General features: G+C 41.2%; 1 protein-coding gene across 1 annotated transcript; it reads right to left on the bottom strand.

Moving 5' to 3' along the window:
- Positions 1–1,607: 1,607 nt before the first annotated feature.
- Positions 1,608–16,063, bottom strand: LOC139394605 (tetraspanin-8-like). The gene is made up of 7 exons (XM_071142704.1): positions 16,007–16,063; positions 14,397–14,459; positions 14,114–14,230; positions 8,769–8,843; positions 7,140–7,220; positions 2,449–2,508; positions 1,608–1,772 (listed from the first exon to the last, which is right to left on the bottom strand). The coding sequence occupies exons 1-7, from the start codon at positions 16,061–16,063 to the stop codon at positions 1,704–1,706; spliced, it is 522 nt and encodes a 173-aa protein (XP_070998805.1). The 3' UTR covers positions 1,608–1,703.
- Between the last annotated feature and the right edge of the window lie 232 nt (positions 16,064–16,295).

Here is a 16,295-nt window from a genome sequence, read left to right as displayed (position 1 = left end):
AAAATAAAAACCTAAGTGTTTCTTATTGGACAGGTTCAGTTAGTCCCTCCCAGTTTGTTATCTGTCTTCAGTTTGGTGCCTAACGAATACAACCCAGGTCCATGTAATCTGATCTAGGATCAGATCCCCCCCCCCACCATCCATGTAATCTGACCTAGGATCAGATCTCCCCCCACCGTCCATGTAATCTGATCTAGGATCAGATCTCCCCCCACCGTCCATGTAATCTGATCTAGGATCAGATCTCCCCCCACCGTCCATGTAATCTGATCTAGGATCAGATCTCCCCCCACCGGCCATGTAATCTGATCTAGGATCAGATCTCCCCCCACCGTCCATGTCATCTGATCTAGGATCAGATCTCCCCCCACCGGCCATGTAATCTGATCTAGGATCAGATCTCCCCCCCACCGTCCATGTAATCTGATCTAGGATCAGATCTCCCCCCCACCGTCCATGTAATCTGATCTAGGATCAGATCTCCCCCCCACCGTCCATGTAATCTGATCTAGGATCAGATCTCCCCCCACTGTCCATGTAATCTGATCTAGGATCAGATCTCCCCCCACCGTCCATGTAATCTGATCTAGGATCAGATCTCCCCCCACCGTCCATGTAATCTGACCTAGGATCAGATCTCCCCCCACCGTCCATGTAATCTGATCTATTACGTAACTGAACCTAGATCTATTACGTAACTCAGCCCTCCTTCTGAGTTTTTAAGACTGGATTTCTTAATGAGTCAAAGTTGTTCTCTGAAGAGGTGGGCTGGAGGCGGGGATGCAAATGAGGAAACCAAGTGAGTTACTACTTCTTTATTTCTGATGTGCCTCAAAAAAGGGGAACATCCATAAAGACATTGGTCACAGGCCTTGAACAGAAGACATTCTGACATGTACTGCAATCATTATACAACTCAAATATACAACAGGTTAAATGTATATACAGCGTGATCAATATTTACCGTCAGACTTTAATATCTACGAGATGATAGCAATAAAACGGGGGGAAAAAGTTCAACATTTCAGCATGAATAATACACAGTTCAGTGTATGGACAGCGAAGCCCTCCATTCAGAGAGAGACGTAGAGCAGTACAATGACACAGAGCTCCTTTAAAGAAAAACACACTAATTCATGTTCAATGACATATGGATCAATCAACTTCACAAGTGAAGAAACTGCCATAATTTTAACAAAAGATCTGAAATCTAAAATCACAGCATCATTTGATGCAGGTAAAATGATGGAGAAACACATGATGCATTGTGGTCCATAGTTCAGCAGGTTGGGGGTTCCAGTCCATTCACAAAGCAAACCTAATTCCAAAATGTTCCTGATTGAAGAGAACTGGAATTTCAGTGTACTTCCTGAATGGACTAGATTTAAACCCCAAAGTTGAGTATCAAATACATGTTCCAAGCATGCTGTATGGGATATGTCAAAGCCAGCTTTTGATCAAGTCATGATCGGGGTCCATTTGAATTGAAGCCAGTCAATTGAGGAAGTGAATTGTATTTAACACTGCTAATGTAAAAAACTTGGAATAAATAACTTCTGCTTTTCAGTTTGAGAAATCATTGAAAATAGATCGTTTTTTTTTCTTCATTTATTGTATTGTAATTTCAGTTGATTTCCTGAATTGATGACTTCTAATTCACCTTGACCACAACCCCAGATCAAGTGGTACCACGTGTTGCTGCTTTAGGCAGTGTTGGCGTCCCTCTTCTCAATCTGGCAGTACAGGGTCATGGTGAAGGCCATTCCAAAGAGCTGAAACACAAAACAGGTACGTCACAACCCATTCACTACCAGGCTATAGCCCGGTCCCACATCAGTTTGTGGTGTCTAGCCTGGTTCCAGATCCATTTGTACAGTCTTGCCAACAGGTTGCTAATTGGCAATGACAAACAGCCATCGGCGTTGCCAAGAAGGTGCTAACAGATCTGAGACCAGGATACAGTCACTAAGTACTGAACAGTGACAGAGTGAATTGCACATATCCATCTTAATGCCAATGAGAACAGCCATAAAGTAAGAGTTAGTGAAGATGAAACAGACCAGTACTGAACAGTGACTGGAACAATACAAATGTATTCCATTTATATGACCGGTATAGTACATTATATAATGTATTAATAGAGGCTTTGTTATACATACATAATATAATGTATTAATAGAGGCTTTGTTATGTATAATAGTGTATTAATAGAGGCGTTGTTATACATAATATAATGTATTAATAGAGGCTTTGTTATGTATAATATAATGTATTAATAGAGGCGTTGTTATACATTATATAATTTATTAATAGAGGCGTTGTTATACATTATATAATGTATTAATAGAGGCGTTGTTATACATACATAATATAGTGTATTAATAGAGGCTTTGTTATGCATAATATAATGTATTAATAGAGGCTTTGTTATAGAGATTGGATTCTTACCGTCAAGACTGCCATACTAAAAGGAGACGCGATGAAGAAAGTCATAAACTTGGCACAAGGCTGCAGAGGACAAAGCAAACAGTAAACACTAGTTAACACCAGGTCAAGGTGACTGTACGAAGACGCTGCTTTGCGGTTCGTGGTTGTATCATCCTGGAACCCTCTATGGTTTCATGTGGCTGTAGATCAGTTCCCTGTACAGGTTCTGTTTATAGGACTTTGATGTACAGTACTGGAATGTAGTGTGATGGTAGTGGTAATGTAATGTAGTGTTAGTGTAATGTAGTGTTAGTGTACGTAGTGGTACTGTAAAGTAGTGGTTGTGTATGGGCAGTGGTACTGTAAAGTAGTGGCTGTGTATGGGTAGTGGTACTGTAAAGTAGTGGCTGTGTACGGGTAGTGGTACTGTAAAGTAGAGGTTGTGTACGGGTAGTGGTACTGTAAAGTAGTGGTTGTGTATGGGCAGTGGTACTGTAAAGTAGTGGCAGTGTACGGGTAGTGGGACTGTAAAGTAGTGGTAGTGTACGGGTAGTGCTACTGTAAAGTAGTGGCTGTGTACGGGTAGTGGTACTGTAAAGTAGTGGTAATATAGCGGTAATGCAGTATATAGCGGTAGTGGCAGTGTACGGGTAGTGGTAGTGTAAAGTAGTGGTAATATAGCGGTAATGCAGTATATAGCGGTAGTGGCAGTGTACGGGTAGTGGTAGTGTAAAGTAGTGGTAATATAGCGGTAATGCAGTATATAGCGGTAGTGGCAGTGTACGGGTAGTGGTAGTGTAAAGTAGTGGTAATATAGCGGTAATGCAGTATATAGCGGTAGTGGCAGTGTACGGGTAGTGGTAGTGTAAAGTAGTGGTAATATAGCGGTAATGCAGTATATAGCGGTAGTGGCAGTGTACGGGTAGTGGTAGTGTAAAGTAGTGGTAATATAGCGGTAATGCAGTATATAGCGGTAGTGGCAGTGTACGGGTAGTGGTAGTGTAAAGTAGTGGTAATATAGCGGTAATGCAGTATATAGCGGTAGTGGCAGTGTACGGGTAGTGGTAGTGTAAAGTAGTGGTAATATAGCGGTAATGCAGTATATAGCGGTAGTGGCAGTGTACGGGTAGTGGTAGTGTAAAGTAGTGGTAATATAGCGGTAATGCAGTATATAGCGGTAGTGGCAGTGTACGGGTAGTGGTAGTGTAAAGTAGTGGTAATATAGCGGTAATGCAGTATATAGCGGTAGTGGCAGTGTACGGGTAGTGGTAGTGTAAAGTAGTGGTAATATAGCGGTAATGCAGTATATAGCGGTAGTGGCAGTGTACGGGTAGTGGTAGTGTAAAGTAGTGGTAATATAGCGGTAATGCAGTATATAGCGGTAGTGGCAGTGTACGGGTAGTGGTAGTGTAAAGTAGTGGTAATATAGCGGTAATGCAGTATATAGCGGTAGTGGCAGTGTACGGGTAGTGGTAGTGTAAAGTAGTGGTAATATAGCGGTAATGCAGTATATAGCGGTAGTGGCAGTGTACGGGTAGTGGTAGTGTAAAGTAGTGGTAATATAGCGGTAATGCAGTATATAGCGGTAGTGGCAGTGTACGGGTAGTGGTAGTGTAAAGTAGTGGTAATATAGCGGTAATGCAGTATATAGCGGTAGTGGCAGTGTACGGGTAGTGGTAGTGTAAAGTAGTGGTAATATAGCGGTAATGCAGTATATAGCGGTAGTGGCAGTGTACGGGTAGTGGTAGTGTAAAGTAGTGGTAATATAGCGGTAATGCAGTATATAGCGGTAGTGGCAGTGTACGGGTAGTGGTAGTGTAAAGTAGTGGTAATATAGCGGTAATGCAGTATATAGCGGTAGTGGCAGTGTACGGGTAGTGGTAGTGTAAAGTAGTGGTAATATAGCGGTAATGCAGTATATAGCGGTAGTGGCAGTGTACGGGTAGTGGTAGTGTAAAGTAGTGGTAATATAGCGGTAATGCAGTATATAGCGGTAGTGGCAGTGTACGGGTAGTGGTAGTGTAAAGTAGTGGTAATATAGCGGTAATGCAGTATATAGCGGTAGTGGCAGTGTACGGGTAGTGGTAGTGTAAAGTAGTGGTAATATAGCGGTAATGCAGTATATAGCGGTAGTGGCAGTGTACGGGTAGTGGTAGTGTAAAGTAGTGGTAATATAGCGGTAATGCAGTATATAGCGGTAGTGGCAGTGTACGGGTAGTGGTAGTGTAAAGTAGTGGTAATATAGCGGTAATGCAGTATATAGCGGTAGTGGCAGTGTACGGGTAGTGGTAGTGTAAAGTAGTGGTAATATAGCGGTAATGCAGTATATAGCGTTAGTGGCAGTGTACGGGTAGTGGTACTGTAAAGTAGTGGTAATATAGCGGTAATGCAGTATATAGCGGTAGTGGCAGTGTACGGGTAGTGGTAGTGTAAAGTAGTGGCAGTGTACGGGTAGTGGTACTGTAAAGTAGTGGTAATATAGCGGTAATGCAGTATATAGCGGTAGTGGCAGTGTACGGGTAGTGGTAGTGTAAAGTAGTGGCAGTGTACGGGTAGTGGTACTGTAAAGTAGTGGTAATATAGCGGTAATGCAGTATATAGCGGTAGTGGCAGTGTACGGGTAGTGGTAGTGTAAAGTAGTGGTAATATAGCGGTAATGCAGTATATAGCGGTAGTGGCAGTGTACGGGTAGTGGTAGTGTAAAGTAGTGGTAATATAGCGGTAATGCAGTATATAGCGGTAGTGGCAGTGTACGGGTAGTGGTAGTGTAAAGTAGTGGCAGTGTACGGGTAGTGGTAGCGTAAAGTAGTGGTAATATAGCGGTAATGCAGTATATAGCGGTAGTGGCAGTGTACGGGTAGTGGTAGTGTAAAGTAGTGGTAATATAGCGGTAATGCAGTATATAGCGGTAGTGGCAGTGTACGGGTAGTGGTAGTGTAAAGTAGTGGTAATATAGCGGTAATGCAGTATATAGCGGTAGTGGCAGTGTACGGGTAGTGGTAGTGTAAAGTAGTGGTAATATAGCGGTAATGCAGTATATAGCGGTAGTGGCAGTGTACGGGTAGTGGTAGTGTAAAGTAGTGGTAATATAGCGGTAATGCAGTATATAGCGGTAGTGGCAGTGTACGGGTAGTGGTAGTGTAAAGTAGTGGTAATATAGCGGTAATGCAGTATATAGCGGTAGTGGCAGTGTACGGGTAGTGGTAGTGTAAAGTAGTGGTAATATAGCGGTAATGCAGTATATAGCGGTAGTGGCAGTGTACGGGTAGTGGTAGTGTAAAGTAGTGGTAATATAGCGGTAATGCAGTATATAGCGGTAGTGGCAGTGTACGGGTAGTGGTAGTGTAAAGTAGTGGTAATATAGCGGTAATGCAGTATATAGCGGTAGTGGCAGTGTACGGGTAGTGGTAGTGTAAAGTAGTGGTAATATAGCGGTAATGCAGTATATAGCGGTAGTGGCAGTGTACGGGTAGTGGTAGTGTAAAGTAGTGGTAATATAGCGGTAATGCAGTATATAGCGGTAGTGGCAGTGTACGGGTAGTGGTAGTGTAAAGTAGTGGTAATATAGCGGTAATGCAGTATATAGCGGTAGTGGCAGTGTACGGGTAGTGGTAGTGTAAAGTAGTGGTAATATAGCGGTAATGCAGTATATAGCGGTAGTGGCAGTGTACGGGTAGTGGTAGTGTAAAGTAGTGGTAATATAGCGGTAATGCAGTATATAGCGGTAGTGGCAGTGTACGGGTAGTGGTAGTGTAAAGTAGTGGTAATATAGCGGTAATGCAGTATATAGCGGTAGTGGCAGTGTACGGGTAGTGGTAGTGTAAAGTAGTGGTAATATAGCGGTAATGCAGTATATAGCGGTAGTGGCAGTGTACGGGTAGTGGTAGTGTAAAGTAGTGGTAATATAGCGGTAATGCAGTATATAGCGGTAGTGGCAGTGTACGGGTAGTGGTAGTGTAAAGTAGTGGTAATATAGCGGTAATGCAGTATATAGCGGTAGTGGCAGTGTACGGGTAGTGGTAGTGTAAAGTAGTGGTAATATAGCGGTAATGCAGTATATAGCGGTAGTGGCAGTGTACGGGTAGTGGTAGTGTAAAGTAGTGGTAATATAGCGGTAATGCAGTATATAGCGGTAGTGGCAGTGTACGGGTAGTGGTAGTGTAAAGTAGTGGTAATATAGCGGTAATGCAGTATATAGCGGTAGTGGCAGTGTACGGGTAGTGGTAGTGTAAAGTAGTGGTAATATAGCGGTAATGCAGTATATAGCGGTAGTGGCAGTGTACGGGTAGTGGTAGTGTAAAGTAGTGGTAATATAGCGGTAATGCAGTATATAGCGGTAGTGGCAGTGTACGGGTAGTGGTAGTGTAAAGTAGTGGTAATATAGCGGTAATGCAGTATATAGCGGTAATGCAGTATATAGCGGTAATGCAGTATATAGCGGTAATGCAGTATATAGCAGTAGTGGCAGTGTACGGGTAGTGGTAGTGTAAAGTAGTGGTAATATAGCGGTAATGCAGTATATAGCGGTAGTGGCAGTGTACGGGTAGTGGTAGTGTAAAGTAGTGGTAATATAGCGGTAATGCAGTATATAGCGGTAGTGGCAGTGTAATGTACGTTCATTGATTTGTTTTCTTTATACCATGTAAATCCATCTTCCTTGAAAACCGTCTTCTAAATAGTATTTTATTAATAATAAGTGATTCTCTGCTTACCTTTGAGTACCCTTTGCGTCCTTTTGCAATTTTGCACGACTCAGTGTGGTCAACGCTGGGGTCAGGAGTTAGCCTTTCCTCCTGTCGACAAAATTATCCAATAACATTTGTAGCCGATTGAATTGGACCCAACTAAACAACTAAACAAACCAATAATTATTGAGCCAGGAAGAGGCAATTTACAATTTACTGAAACTAATTGTATTGATTTTTTTCCTAATAATAATGTAAAATTAACATCTGTAGAGAAAGACTCATGTGAAGGCCAAATTACAGAAGAGGAACTTATTGATGCAATTATAGCCTTTAAGGCTGGGAAAACTCCAGGGCTGGATGGCATACCAGTGGAAGTATACAAAGGAAACTCCAGGGCTGGAGTATATCAACTTACTTTGATATACTCAGAGGACCGTTATTAGCATGTTTTAACCACTCCGATATAAATGGTAGATTATCAGACACGCAACAAGAAGGTCTGATATCATTATTACTGAAACAGGACCCAAATGGTATATATAAAGATCCAGTCCATTGAAAACATTGGATGCCTCTTACACTTCAGTGTTGTGATGCAAAATGCTTGGTGCATTGAATTAACAAGTATTGTCAGATATTATTCATCCTAATCAGACAGGTTTTTTACATGGACGATACATTGGAGATAATACAAGACAAGTACTGGAAACAATAGAATACTATGAAATATCGAGGACACCAGGCCTAGTTTTCACAGCTGATTTTGAAAAGGCTTTTGATAAAGTACGACTGGAGTTTATATATATATATATAAATGCCTAGAATATTTCAATTTTGGGGAATCTCTTATAAAATGGGTTAAGGTTATGTATAGTAACCCATGGTGTAAAATAGTAAATAATGGCTACATCTCAGAAAGGTTTGAACTGTCTAGAGGAGTAAAACAAGGTTGTCCACTATCGGCATATCTATTTATTATTGCCATCGAAATGTTAGTTGTTAAAAATCAGATCAAACAATAATATTAAGGGATTAGAAATCCGTGGCTTAAAAAGTAAGGTGTCATTGTACGCTGATGATTCATGTTTTCTTTTAAAACCACAATTAGAATCTCTCCACGGCCTCATAGAGGATCTAGATACTTTTGCTGTCCTCTCTGGATTAAAACCAAATTATGATAAGTGTACTATATCACATATTGGATCACTAAAAAAATTCACATTTTACAGTACCGTCTAGTTTACCAATTAAATGGTCTGACGGAGATGTGGACATACTCGGTATATATTTTTATAGAAAGTTAGAAAAATAGATAAGATCTTGCTACCATGGAAAGGAAAATACCTGTCTATTTGTGGAAAAATCATCCCGATTAACTCGTTAGTCATATCACAGTTGACCTATTTGCTTATAGTTTTTCCTACACCTAGTGACCTGCTTTTTAAATTATATGAACAAACAATATTACATTTTATATGGAATGGCGAGCCAGACAAAATGAAAAGGGCCTCTTTATATAACAAATCTGAATTTGGAGGGCAGAAATGATTAAATATTAAAGCATTAGACCTCTCACTAAAGGCGTTGGTTCAACATAATTTCATTGACATGTGGAAACAACGCTGATTCAACCAGTGAGGGTTTCCTCCTTACGTTCTTCTCTCCGACAGCTCCCAGGATTCCGGCGATGAACAGGAGGATGAAGATGTGGAGCAGCCCGATGAAGAACTGAAACAAACAAACGCTCACATGATATGCCCACCACATGTTATTTGTCCAGTTAGTCCCATTGAGGCCAGGGAACAGTTACCTGGATTTAACATATCAGATTAAAATGTTAGAATTGGAATTTTCAAAACTGAAATGATACTCTGATCCTTCATAAAAGGATTTGGAAAACCAATATCAACTTTAAAAAAAAAAAATCATCAGGATTCAAATGTAGTGAAATAATATTTACACATATTGTGTTACAGCCTGAATTCAAAATGGATTAAATAGATCCCCACACATTTATGCACAATACGGCATAATGGTGTCACGTTCTGACCTCTATTTCTGTTGTTTTGTATTTATTTAGTATGGTCAGGGCGTGAGTTGGGTGGGCGGTCTATGTTTGTTTTTCTATGTTTTGGGGCATTTCTATGTTTTTGGCCTAGTATGGTTCTCAATCAGAGGCAGGTGTCATTAGTTGTCTCTGATTGAGAATCATACTTAGGTAGCCTGGGTTTCACTGTGTGTTTGTGGGTGATTGTTCCTGTCTCTGTGTTTTGCACCAGATAGGGCTGTTTTTGGTTTTCCACGTTTATTGTTTTGTAGTGTTCATGTTTATCTGTTTTTATTAAACATGAATCAATATAACCACGTTGCGTTTTGGTCCGCCTCTACTTCACCACAGGAAAACCCTTACAAATGGCAAAGTAAAAAAAAATCAAATTTTTGCACATTTGCACATTTATTGAAAATTAAATACAGAAATCCCATTTTAAAAAAGGATCCATCCCCTCCCGTCAATGTATACTTTCTGAAGGCACCTTATAAGGGATTTGCAGCCTCCATTTTAAATTTTACTTATTTTAGTGAATGTAGTTTACTCATCTCTGTGTCCCTGTAATAGTGAAGTAGTACCCCAATGTCAATTAGATGGTGAGGTGTGGACCAGTTCAAAGCACTGAAAATCTGGATTCTGTGATCTTGATATGTTGCCATCTGGATCAGATTGATCCAATTATTTTCTGGAGGGGAAAAAATGGCTGAAAAACAGCCAGATGGATCTGATCCTGGATAGCAGAAAAGACGATTACAGGTTCTGGATTATTCTGAGTTTAAAAATAGTGAAAAACGCCATAGAAGTCTATTCCCATAGGTGACCTGGGAAACCATTATATTCACCCAAAAACGCCATAGAAGTCTATTCCCATAGGTGACCTGGGAAACCATTATATTCACCCAAAAACGCCATAGAAGTCTATTCCCATAGGTGACCTGGGAAACCATTATATTCACCCAAAAACGCCATAGAAGTCTATTCCCATAGGTGACCTGGGAAACCATTATATTCACCCAAAAACGCCATAGAAGTCTATTCCCATAGGTGACCTGGGAAACCATTATATTCACCCAAAAACGCCATAGAAGTCTATTCCCATAGGTGACCTGGGAAACCATTATATTCACCCAAAAACGCCATAGAAGTCTATTCCCATAGGTGACCTGGGAAACCATTATATTCACCCAAAAACGCCATAGAAGTCTATTCCCATAGGTGACCTGGGAAACCATTATATTCACCCAAAAACGCCATAGAAGTCTATTCCCATAGGTGACCTGGGAAACCATTATATTCACCCAAAAACGCCATAGAAGTCTATTCCCATAGGTGACCTGGGAAACCATTATATTCACCCAAAAACGCCATAGAAGTCTATTCCCATAGGTGACCTGGGAAACCATTATATTCACCCAAAAACGCCATAGAAGTCTATTCCCATAGGTGACCTGGGAAACCATTATATTCACCCAAAAACGCCATAGAAGTCTATTCCCATAGGTGACCTGGGAAACCATTATATTCACCCAAAAACGCCATAGAAGTCTATTCCCATAGGTGACCTGGGAAACCATTATATTCACCCAAAAACGCCATAGAAGTCTATTCCCATAGGTGACCTGGGAAACCATTATATTCACCCAAAAACGCCATAGAAGTCTATTCCCATAGGTGACCTGGGAAACCATTATATTCACCCAAAAACGCCATAGAAGTCTATTCCCATAGGTGACCTGGGAAACCATTATATTCACCCAAAAACGCCATAGAAGTCTATTCCCATAGGTGACCTGGGAAACCATTATATTCACCCAAAAACGCCATAGAAGTCTATTCCCATAGGTGACCTGGGAAACCATTATATTCACCCAAAAACGCCATAGAAGTCTATTCCCATAGGTGACCTGGGAAACCATTATATTCACCCAAAAACGCCATAGAAGTCTATTCCCATAGGTGACCTGGGAAACCATTATATTCACCCAAAAACGCCATAGAAGTCTATTCCCATAGGTGACCTGGGAAACCATTATATTCACCCAAAAACGCCATAGAAGTCTATTCCCATAGGTGACCTGGGAAACCATTATATTCACCCAAAAACGCCATAGAAGTCTATTCCCATAGGTGACCTGGGAAACCATTATATTCACCCAAAAACGCCATAGAAGTCTATTCCCATAGGTGACCTGGGAAACCATTATATTCACCCAAAAACGCCATAGAAGTCTATTCCCATAGGTGACCTGGGAAACCATTATATTCACCCAAAAACGCCATAGAAGTCTATTCCCATAGGTGACCTGGGAAACCATTATATTCACCCAAAAACGCCATAGAAGTCTATTCCCATAGGTGACCTGGGAAACCATTATATTCACCCAAAAACGCCATAGAAGTCTATTCCCATAGGTGACCTGGGAAACCATTATATTCACCCAAAAACGCCATAGAAGTCTATTCCCATAGGTGACCTGGGAAACCATTATATTCACCCAAAAACGCCATAGAAGTCTATTCCCATAGGTGACCTGGGAAACCATTATATTCACCCAAAAACGCCATAGAAGTCTATTCCCATAGGTGACCTGGGAAACCATTATATTCACCCAAAAACGCCATAGAAGTCTATTCCCATAGGTGACCTGGGAAACCATTATATTCACCCAAAAACGCCATAGAAGTCTATTCCCATAGGTGACCTGGGAAACCATTATATTCACCCAAAAACGCCATAGAAGTCTATTCCCATAGGTGACCTGGGAAACCATTATATTCACCCAAAAACGCCATAGAAGTCTATTCCCATAGGTGACCTGGGAAACCATTATATTCACCCAAAAACGCCATAGAAGTCTATTCCCATAGGTGACCTGGGAAACCATTATATTCACCCAAAAACGCCATAGAAGTCTATTCCCATAGGTGACCTGGGAAACCATTATATTCACCCAAAAACGCCATAGAAGTCTATTCCCAGGTGACCTGGGAAACCATTATATTCACCCAAAAACGCCATAGAAGTCTATTCCCATAGGTGACCTGGGAAACCATTATATTCACCCAAAAACGCCATAGAAGTCTATTCCCAGGTGACCTGGGAAACCATTATATTCACCCAAAAGACTTCTTATACTTGTAACTGTCACTCTTGCAAAAGTGACACCATCTCTGACATGTATAAACAAGTTAAATACATGATTGTGTGAAGGTACAGTGCAAGTTACTTTTTCCACATGGTTACATCTACATACAACACCCCATAATGGCAAAAAGAAAACAGGTTTAGAATTCTTTGCTCATTTATAAAAAACAACAAATCTAATCTTATTTACATATGTATTCAGACCCTTTGCTATGAGCTCAGGTGCATCCTGTTTCCATGGATCATCCTTGAGATGTTTCTACAACTTGTGGTAAACCTGTGGTAAATTCAATTGATTGGACATGATTTGGAAAGGAACACACCTGTCTATATAAGGTCCCACGGTTGACAGTCCATGTCAGAGCAATAACCAATCCATGAGGTTGAAGGACCTTCCAGAATGACAACAATCTCTGCAGCACTCCACCAACCAGGCCTTTATAGTAGAGTGTCCAGAAGGAAGCCACTCGTCAGTAAAAGGCACATGACAGCCTGCTTGGAGTTTGCTAACAGGCACCTAAAGACTCTCAGACCATGAGAAACATTATTGTCTGATGAACCCAAGTTTGACCACTTTGGCCTGAATGCCAAGAGTCACGTCTGGAGGAAATCTGGCACCATCCTTACGGTGAAGCATGGTGGTGGCAGCATCATGCTGTGGGGATGTTTTTCAGCGGTAGGGACTGGGAGACTAGTCAGGACCGAGGGAAAGATGAACGGAGCAAAGTACAGAGAGATCCTTGAATAAAACCTGCTCCAGAGCGCCCCTGACCTCAGACTGGGGTGAAGGTTCACCCTCCAACAGGACAACAGCCCTAAGCACACAGCCAAGACAACGTAGGAGTAGCTTCCGGACAAGTCTCTGAATGTCCTTGAGTGGTCTCTGGAGAGACCTAAAAATAGCTGAGCTGCAACACTCCCCATCCAACCTAACAGATATTGCGGGGATCTGCAGAGAAGAAAGGGATAAACTCCACAAATACAGGTTTGCCAAGCTTGTTGCATCATTCCCAAGAATACTCAAGTTTGTAATCGCTGCCAAAAGTGCTTCAACAAAGTACTGTGTAAAGGGTCTGAAGACTTATGTAACTGATTTATATTTATTTTTCACAATTGCAAAAATGTCTAACCTGGCTTGGTCATTATGGGGTATTGTGATGTCATTATGGGGTAGTGTGAGGTCATTATGGGGTAGTGTGATGTCATTATGGGGTATTGTGATGTCATTATGGGGTATTGTGATGTCATTATGGGGTATTGTGATGTCATTATGGGGTATTGTGATGTCATTATGGGGTATTGTGATGTCATTATGGGGTATTGTGATGTCTTTATGGGGTAGTGTGATGTCATTATGGGGTATTGTGATGTCATTATGGGGTAGTGTGATGTCATTATGGGGTATTGTGATGTCATTATGGGGTAGTGTGATGTCATTATGGGGTAGTGTGATGTCATTATGGGGTAGTGTGATGTCATTATGGAGTAGTGTGTAGATTGAGGGGGGAAAAAGTTGATATATTTTAGAATAAGGCTGTAACATGAAATGTGGAAAAAGTCAAGAGGTCTGAATACTTTTCGAATGCACTGCATATGAAGAGACTGGTTTGGTTAGAACCTAGAACCGCTTCAGCGGTTGGCTATTGGGACAGCATTATCCTGTGCAGTGTACAATGTAACATTTTAAATGTAAATGTGAGGGTTGGCTATTGGGACAGCATTATCCTGTGCAGTGTACAATGTAACATTTTAAATGTAAATGTGAGGGTTGGCTATTGTAAGGGAGTGTGTGTTTCCCCTCACCAGAATGAGCATGCATCGGTTTTCCTTAATGGCTCCACAGCAGCCCAGGAAGCCCAGTACCATGATGATGATGATGCCAACAGCTATCAGCAGGTCTACAAATGCCTCATCCATTATCTGAGGGAGGGGGACAGACAGTTACTCAGTCATTTTACATGTAGATATGTGCTGAATAGGTGTATATGACTGGATGCATTTGTTTCAAGGTGTTATTTTTTACTGTGTAAAGAGGGCTTTTGATGGTGTTGTCATTAATTTAGTGTCACACTGGATATTTCCTTACCACGTTTCCATTCTTGCTCACTTTGAAGTAGATGGAGACACCAAGAATGACGCAGCCACCGATCTGGAAGACAAAATGAGATGACATGAGCATTTTATCTAGAATCAACTTCAGAAAGTAGTGCGTTTCAATGTCACTGGGATTGAATGAACAGGTCTTGTTGTTGTTGTCAACTCAACTTCAATGTGGATTCATTTTGTGATTCACAACACACTAGCTACATCTGGTGGCAACTCTGAGGAACTACAGTTGAACCACCATCACAATAGAGGAGATACAGCATCATCCAGCCCCCACATGAGGATATCTTTCCTGGGTTAACAGTGGACTCTAGACCACATGGGAGAATCTCAATTGCATTAACTTGATTCCTCAGATACTCTCCTCTTAAATCCAGAGGGGAGAGGATGCGAGGAATCCAGGAAATTAAATAGAGATTCTCATGGGGGAATCTCAATTGCATTAACTTGATTCCTCAGATCCTCTCCTCTTAAATCCAGAGGGGAGAGGATGCGAAGAATCCAGGAAATGAAATAGAGATTCTCCCGTGGTGTCAGAACTGATAGTGACAGGTTACATACATTGAATATTTGATTGAAAAAAAAATAGCTGGTCAACCCAACGACTCCAGAAGCCATCGATGAATGATTTGTTTGAAAGCATTCCATACTCACAGTATGGGCCTGTGGACATGTAGACATGGGGTTAAATGTCAAGGCTATATGAATGAATGCTCATTATTTAGGGAGATTACAACGTATACCCACGTTTTTATGTTGAAGACGTTCTGCGATGACTGGACTATGAATTTGACGATTATTTTGGCTTTCAAAAAGTTGAAAGATTCCGTTCAAGATTTTTTTTTTTTTTTAAGATTCTGATTGAGATTAACTCTAAATATGAGTCCCCACATCCACACAGCCACCCCTTGTGGCCTGGAGTGGCATACCCATGCAGTAAAGATTGTGACATCCTGACTTGCATCTCGTCATTCCACAACCGTGCATCCAGTGACTCAAAAACACAGGAACCAGAAAACCTCAACACTTAAGCTAAATGCAATGAGAGCTGTTTCCAAAGTAAACACTGGGGTATAGTCTTCGACAAGAGAGCCACTGTATAGTGTAATTTCAGCAAACAATGGCAATTTTTCATGTTGTAAAAAGTTTAGCTATGGAGTGCACTAACGAATACGACCCCTGCAACTGAGAAGGCTTGTTAAACTATCATCGCAAAGACAACACCTTCCAGAGTCAGAGTTAATGGCTTAATGAAAGTTAGTCATATGATGATCACACATTGTTACCATAGACATTTGAATGTTATCTAATTTCCATAGCAGACATGTAAATAGCTTTTAAATGGATTACTATGTGTACTAGGCTACTAGTTGATCACTAAACAAACAAACATCACTATACCACACACACACACACACACACACACACACACACACACACACACACACACACACACACACACACACACACACACACACACACACACACACACACACACACACACACACACACACACACGATTAAAAACCTACATCAAACCAATGGAGAACACTATAGTTAAAGTAAAGAATGTAGGTTAATAGGACTCACCCAAAACAGTAGAATGAAGAGGAAGAGCGACTTCTTGATATGCTTATTCACAGCCATCTTCTAACCTTCCAACAGACAGGAAAGATGTGATATGACAGACCAATGTTAAGTTAATCCCTATTCCTCTGTTCCAGACCCACCCTGGTGTTGCAGGTGTGTGTGTGAGAGGGTTATTTCACAAGCTCATATTTAAAATCTGTGGGTGTGGTTACTGACTACTTAGTCCAGGCTCCAACAGTCTCCTACCAGTCCCCTCCATCTAGCTCGTATTTAAAAGCTGTGGGTGTGG

The sequence above is a fragment of the Oncorhynchus clarkii genome, unplaced genomic scaffold, assembly GCF_045791955.1.
Source record: "Oncorhynchus clarkii lewisi isolate Uvic-CL-2024 unplaced genomic scaffold, UVic_Ocla_1.0 unplaced_contig_12070_pilon_pilon, whole genome shotgun sequence".
Classification (NCBI taxonomy): Eukaryota; Metazoa; Chordata; class Actinopteri; order Salmoniformes; family Salmonidae; genus Oncorhynchus; species Oncorhynchus clarkii.
The sequence above is the reverse complement of the archived record's forward strand: the minus strand, read 5'-3'. Positions and strand labels throughout refer to the sequence as shown.

Excerpts from the sequence above, each read along its gene's own strand:
- LOC139394605 (XM_071142704.1), bottom strand. The coding sequence starts at position 16,063 with ATGGCTGTGAATAAGCATATCAAGAAGTCGCTCTTCCTCTTCATTCTA. Across the intron at positions 2,509-7,139 it reads GACGCAAAGGGTACTCAAAG|CCTTGTGCCAAGTTTATGAC; the intron begins GTAAGCAGAGAA and ends TGTCCTCTGCAG. Across the intron at positions 1,773-2,448 it reads TTAGTATGGCAGTCTTGACG|CTCTTTGGAATGGCCTTCAC; the intron begins GTAAGAATCCAA and ends TTTGTGTTTCAG.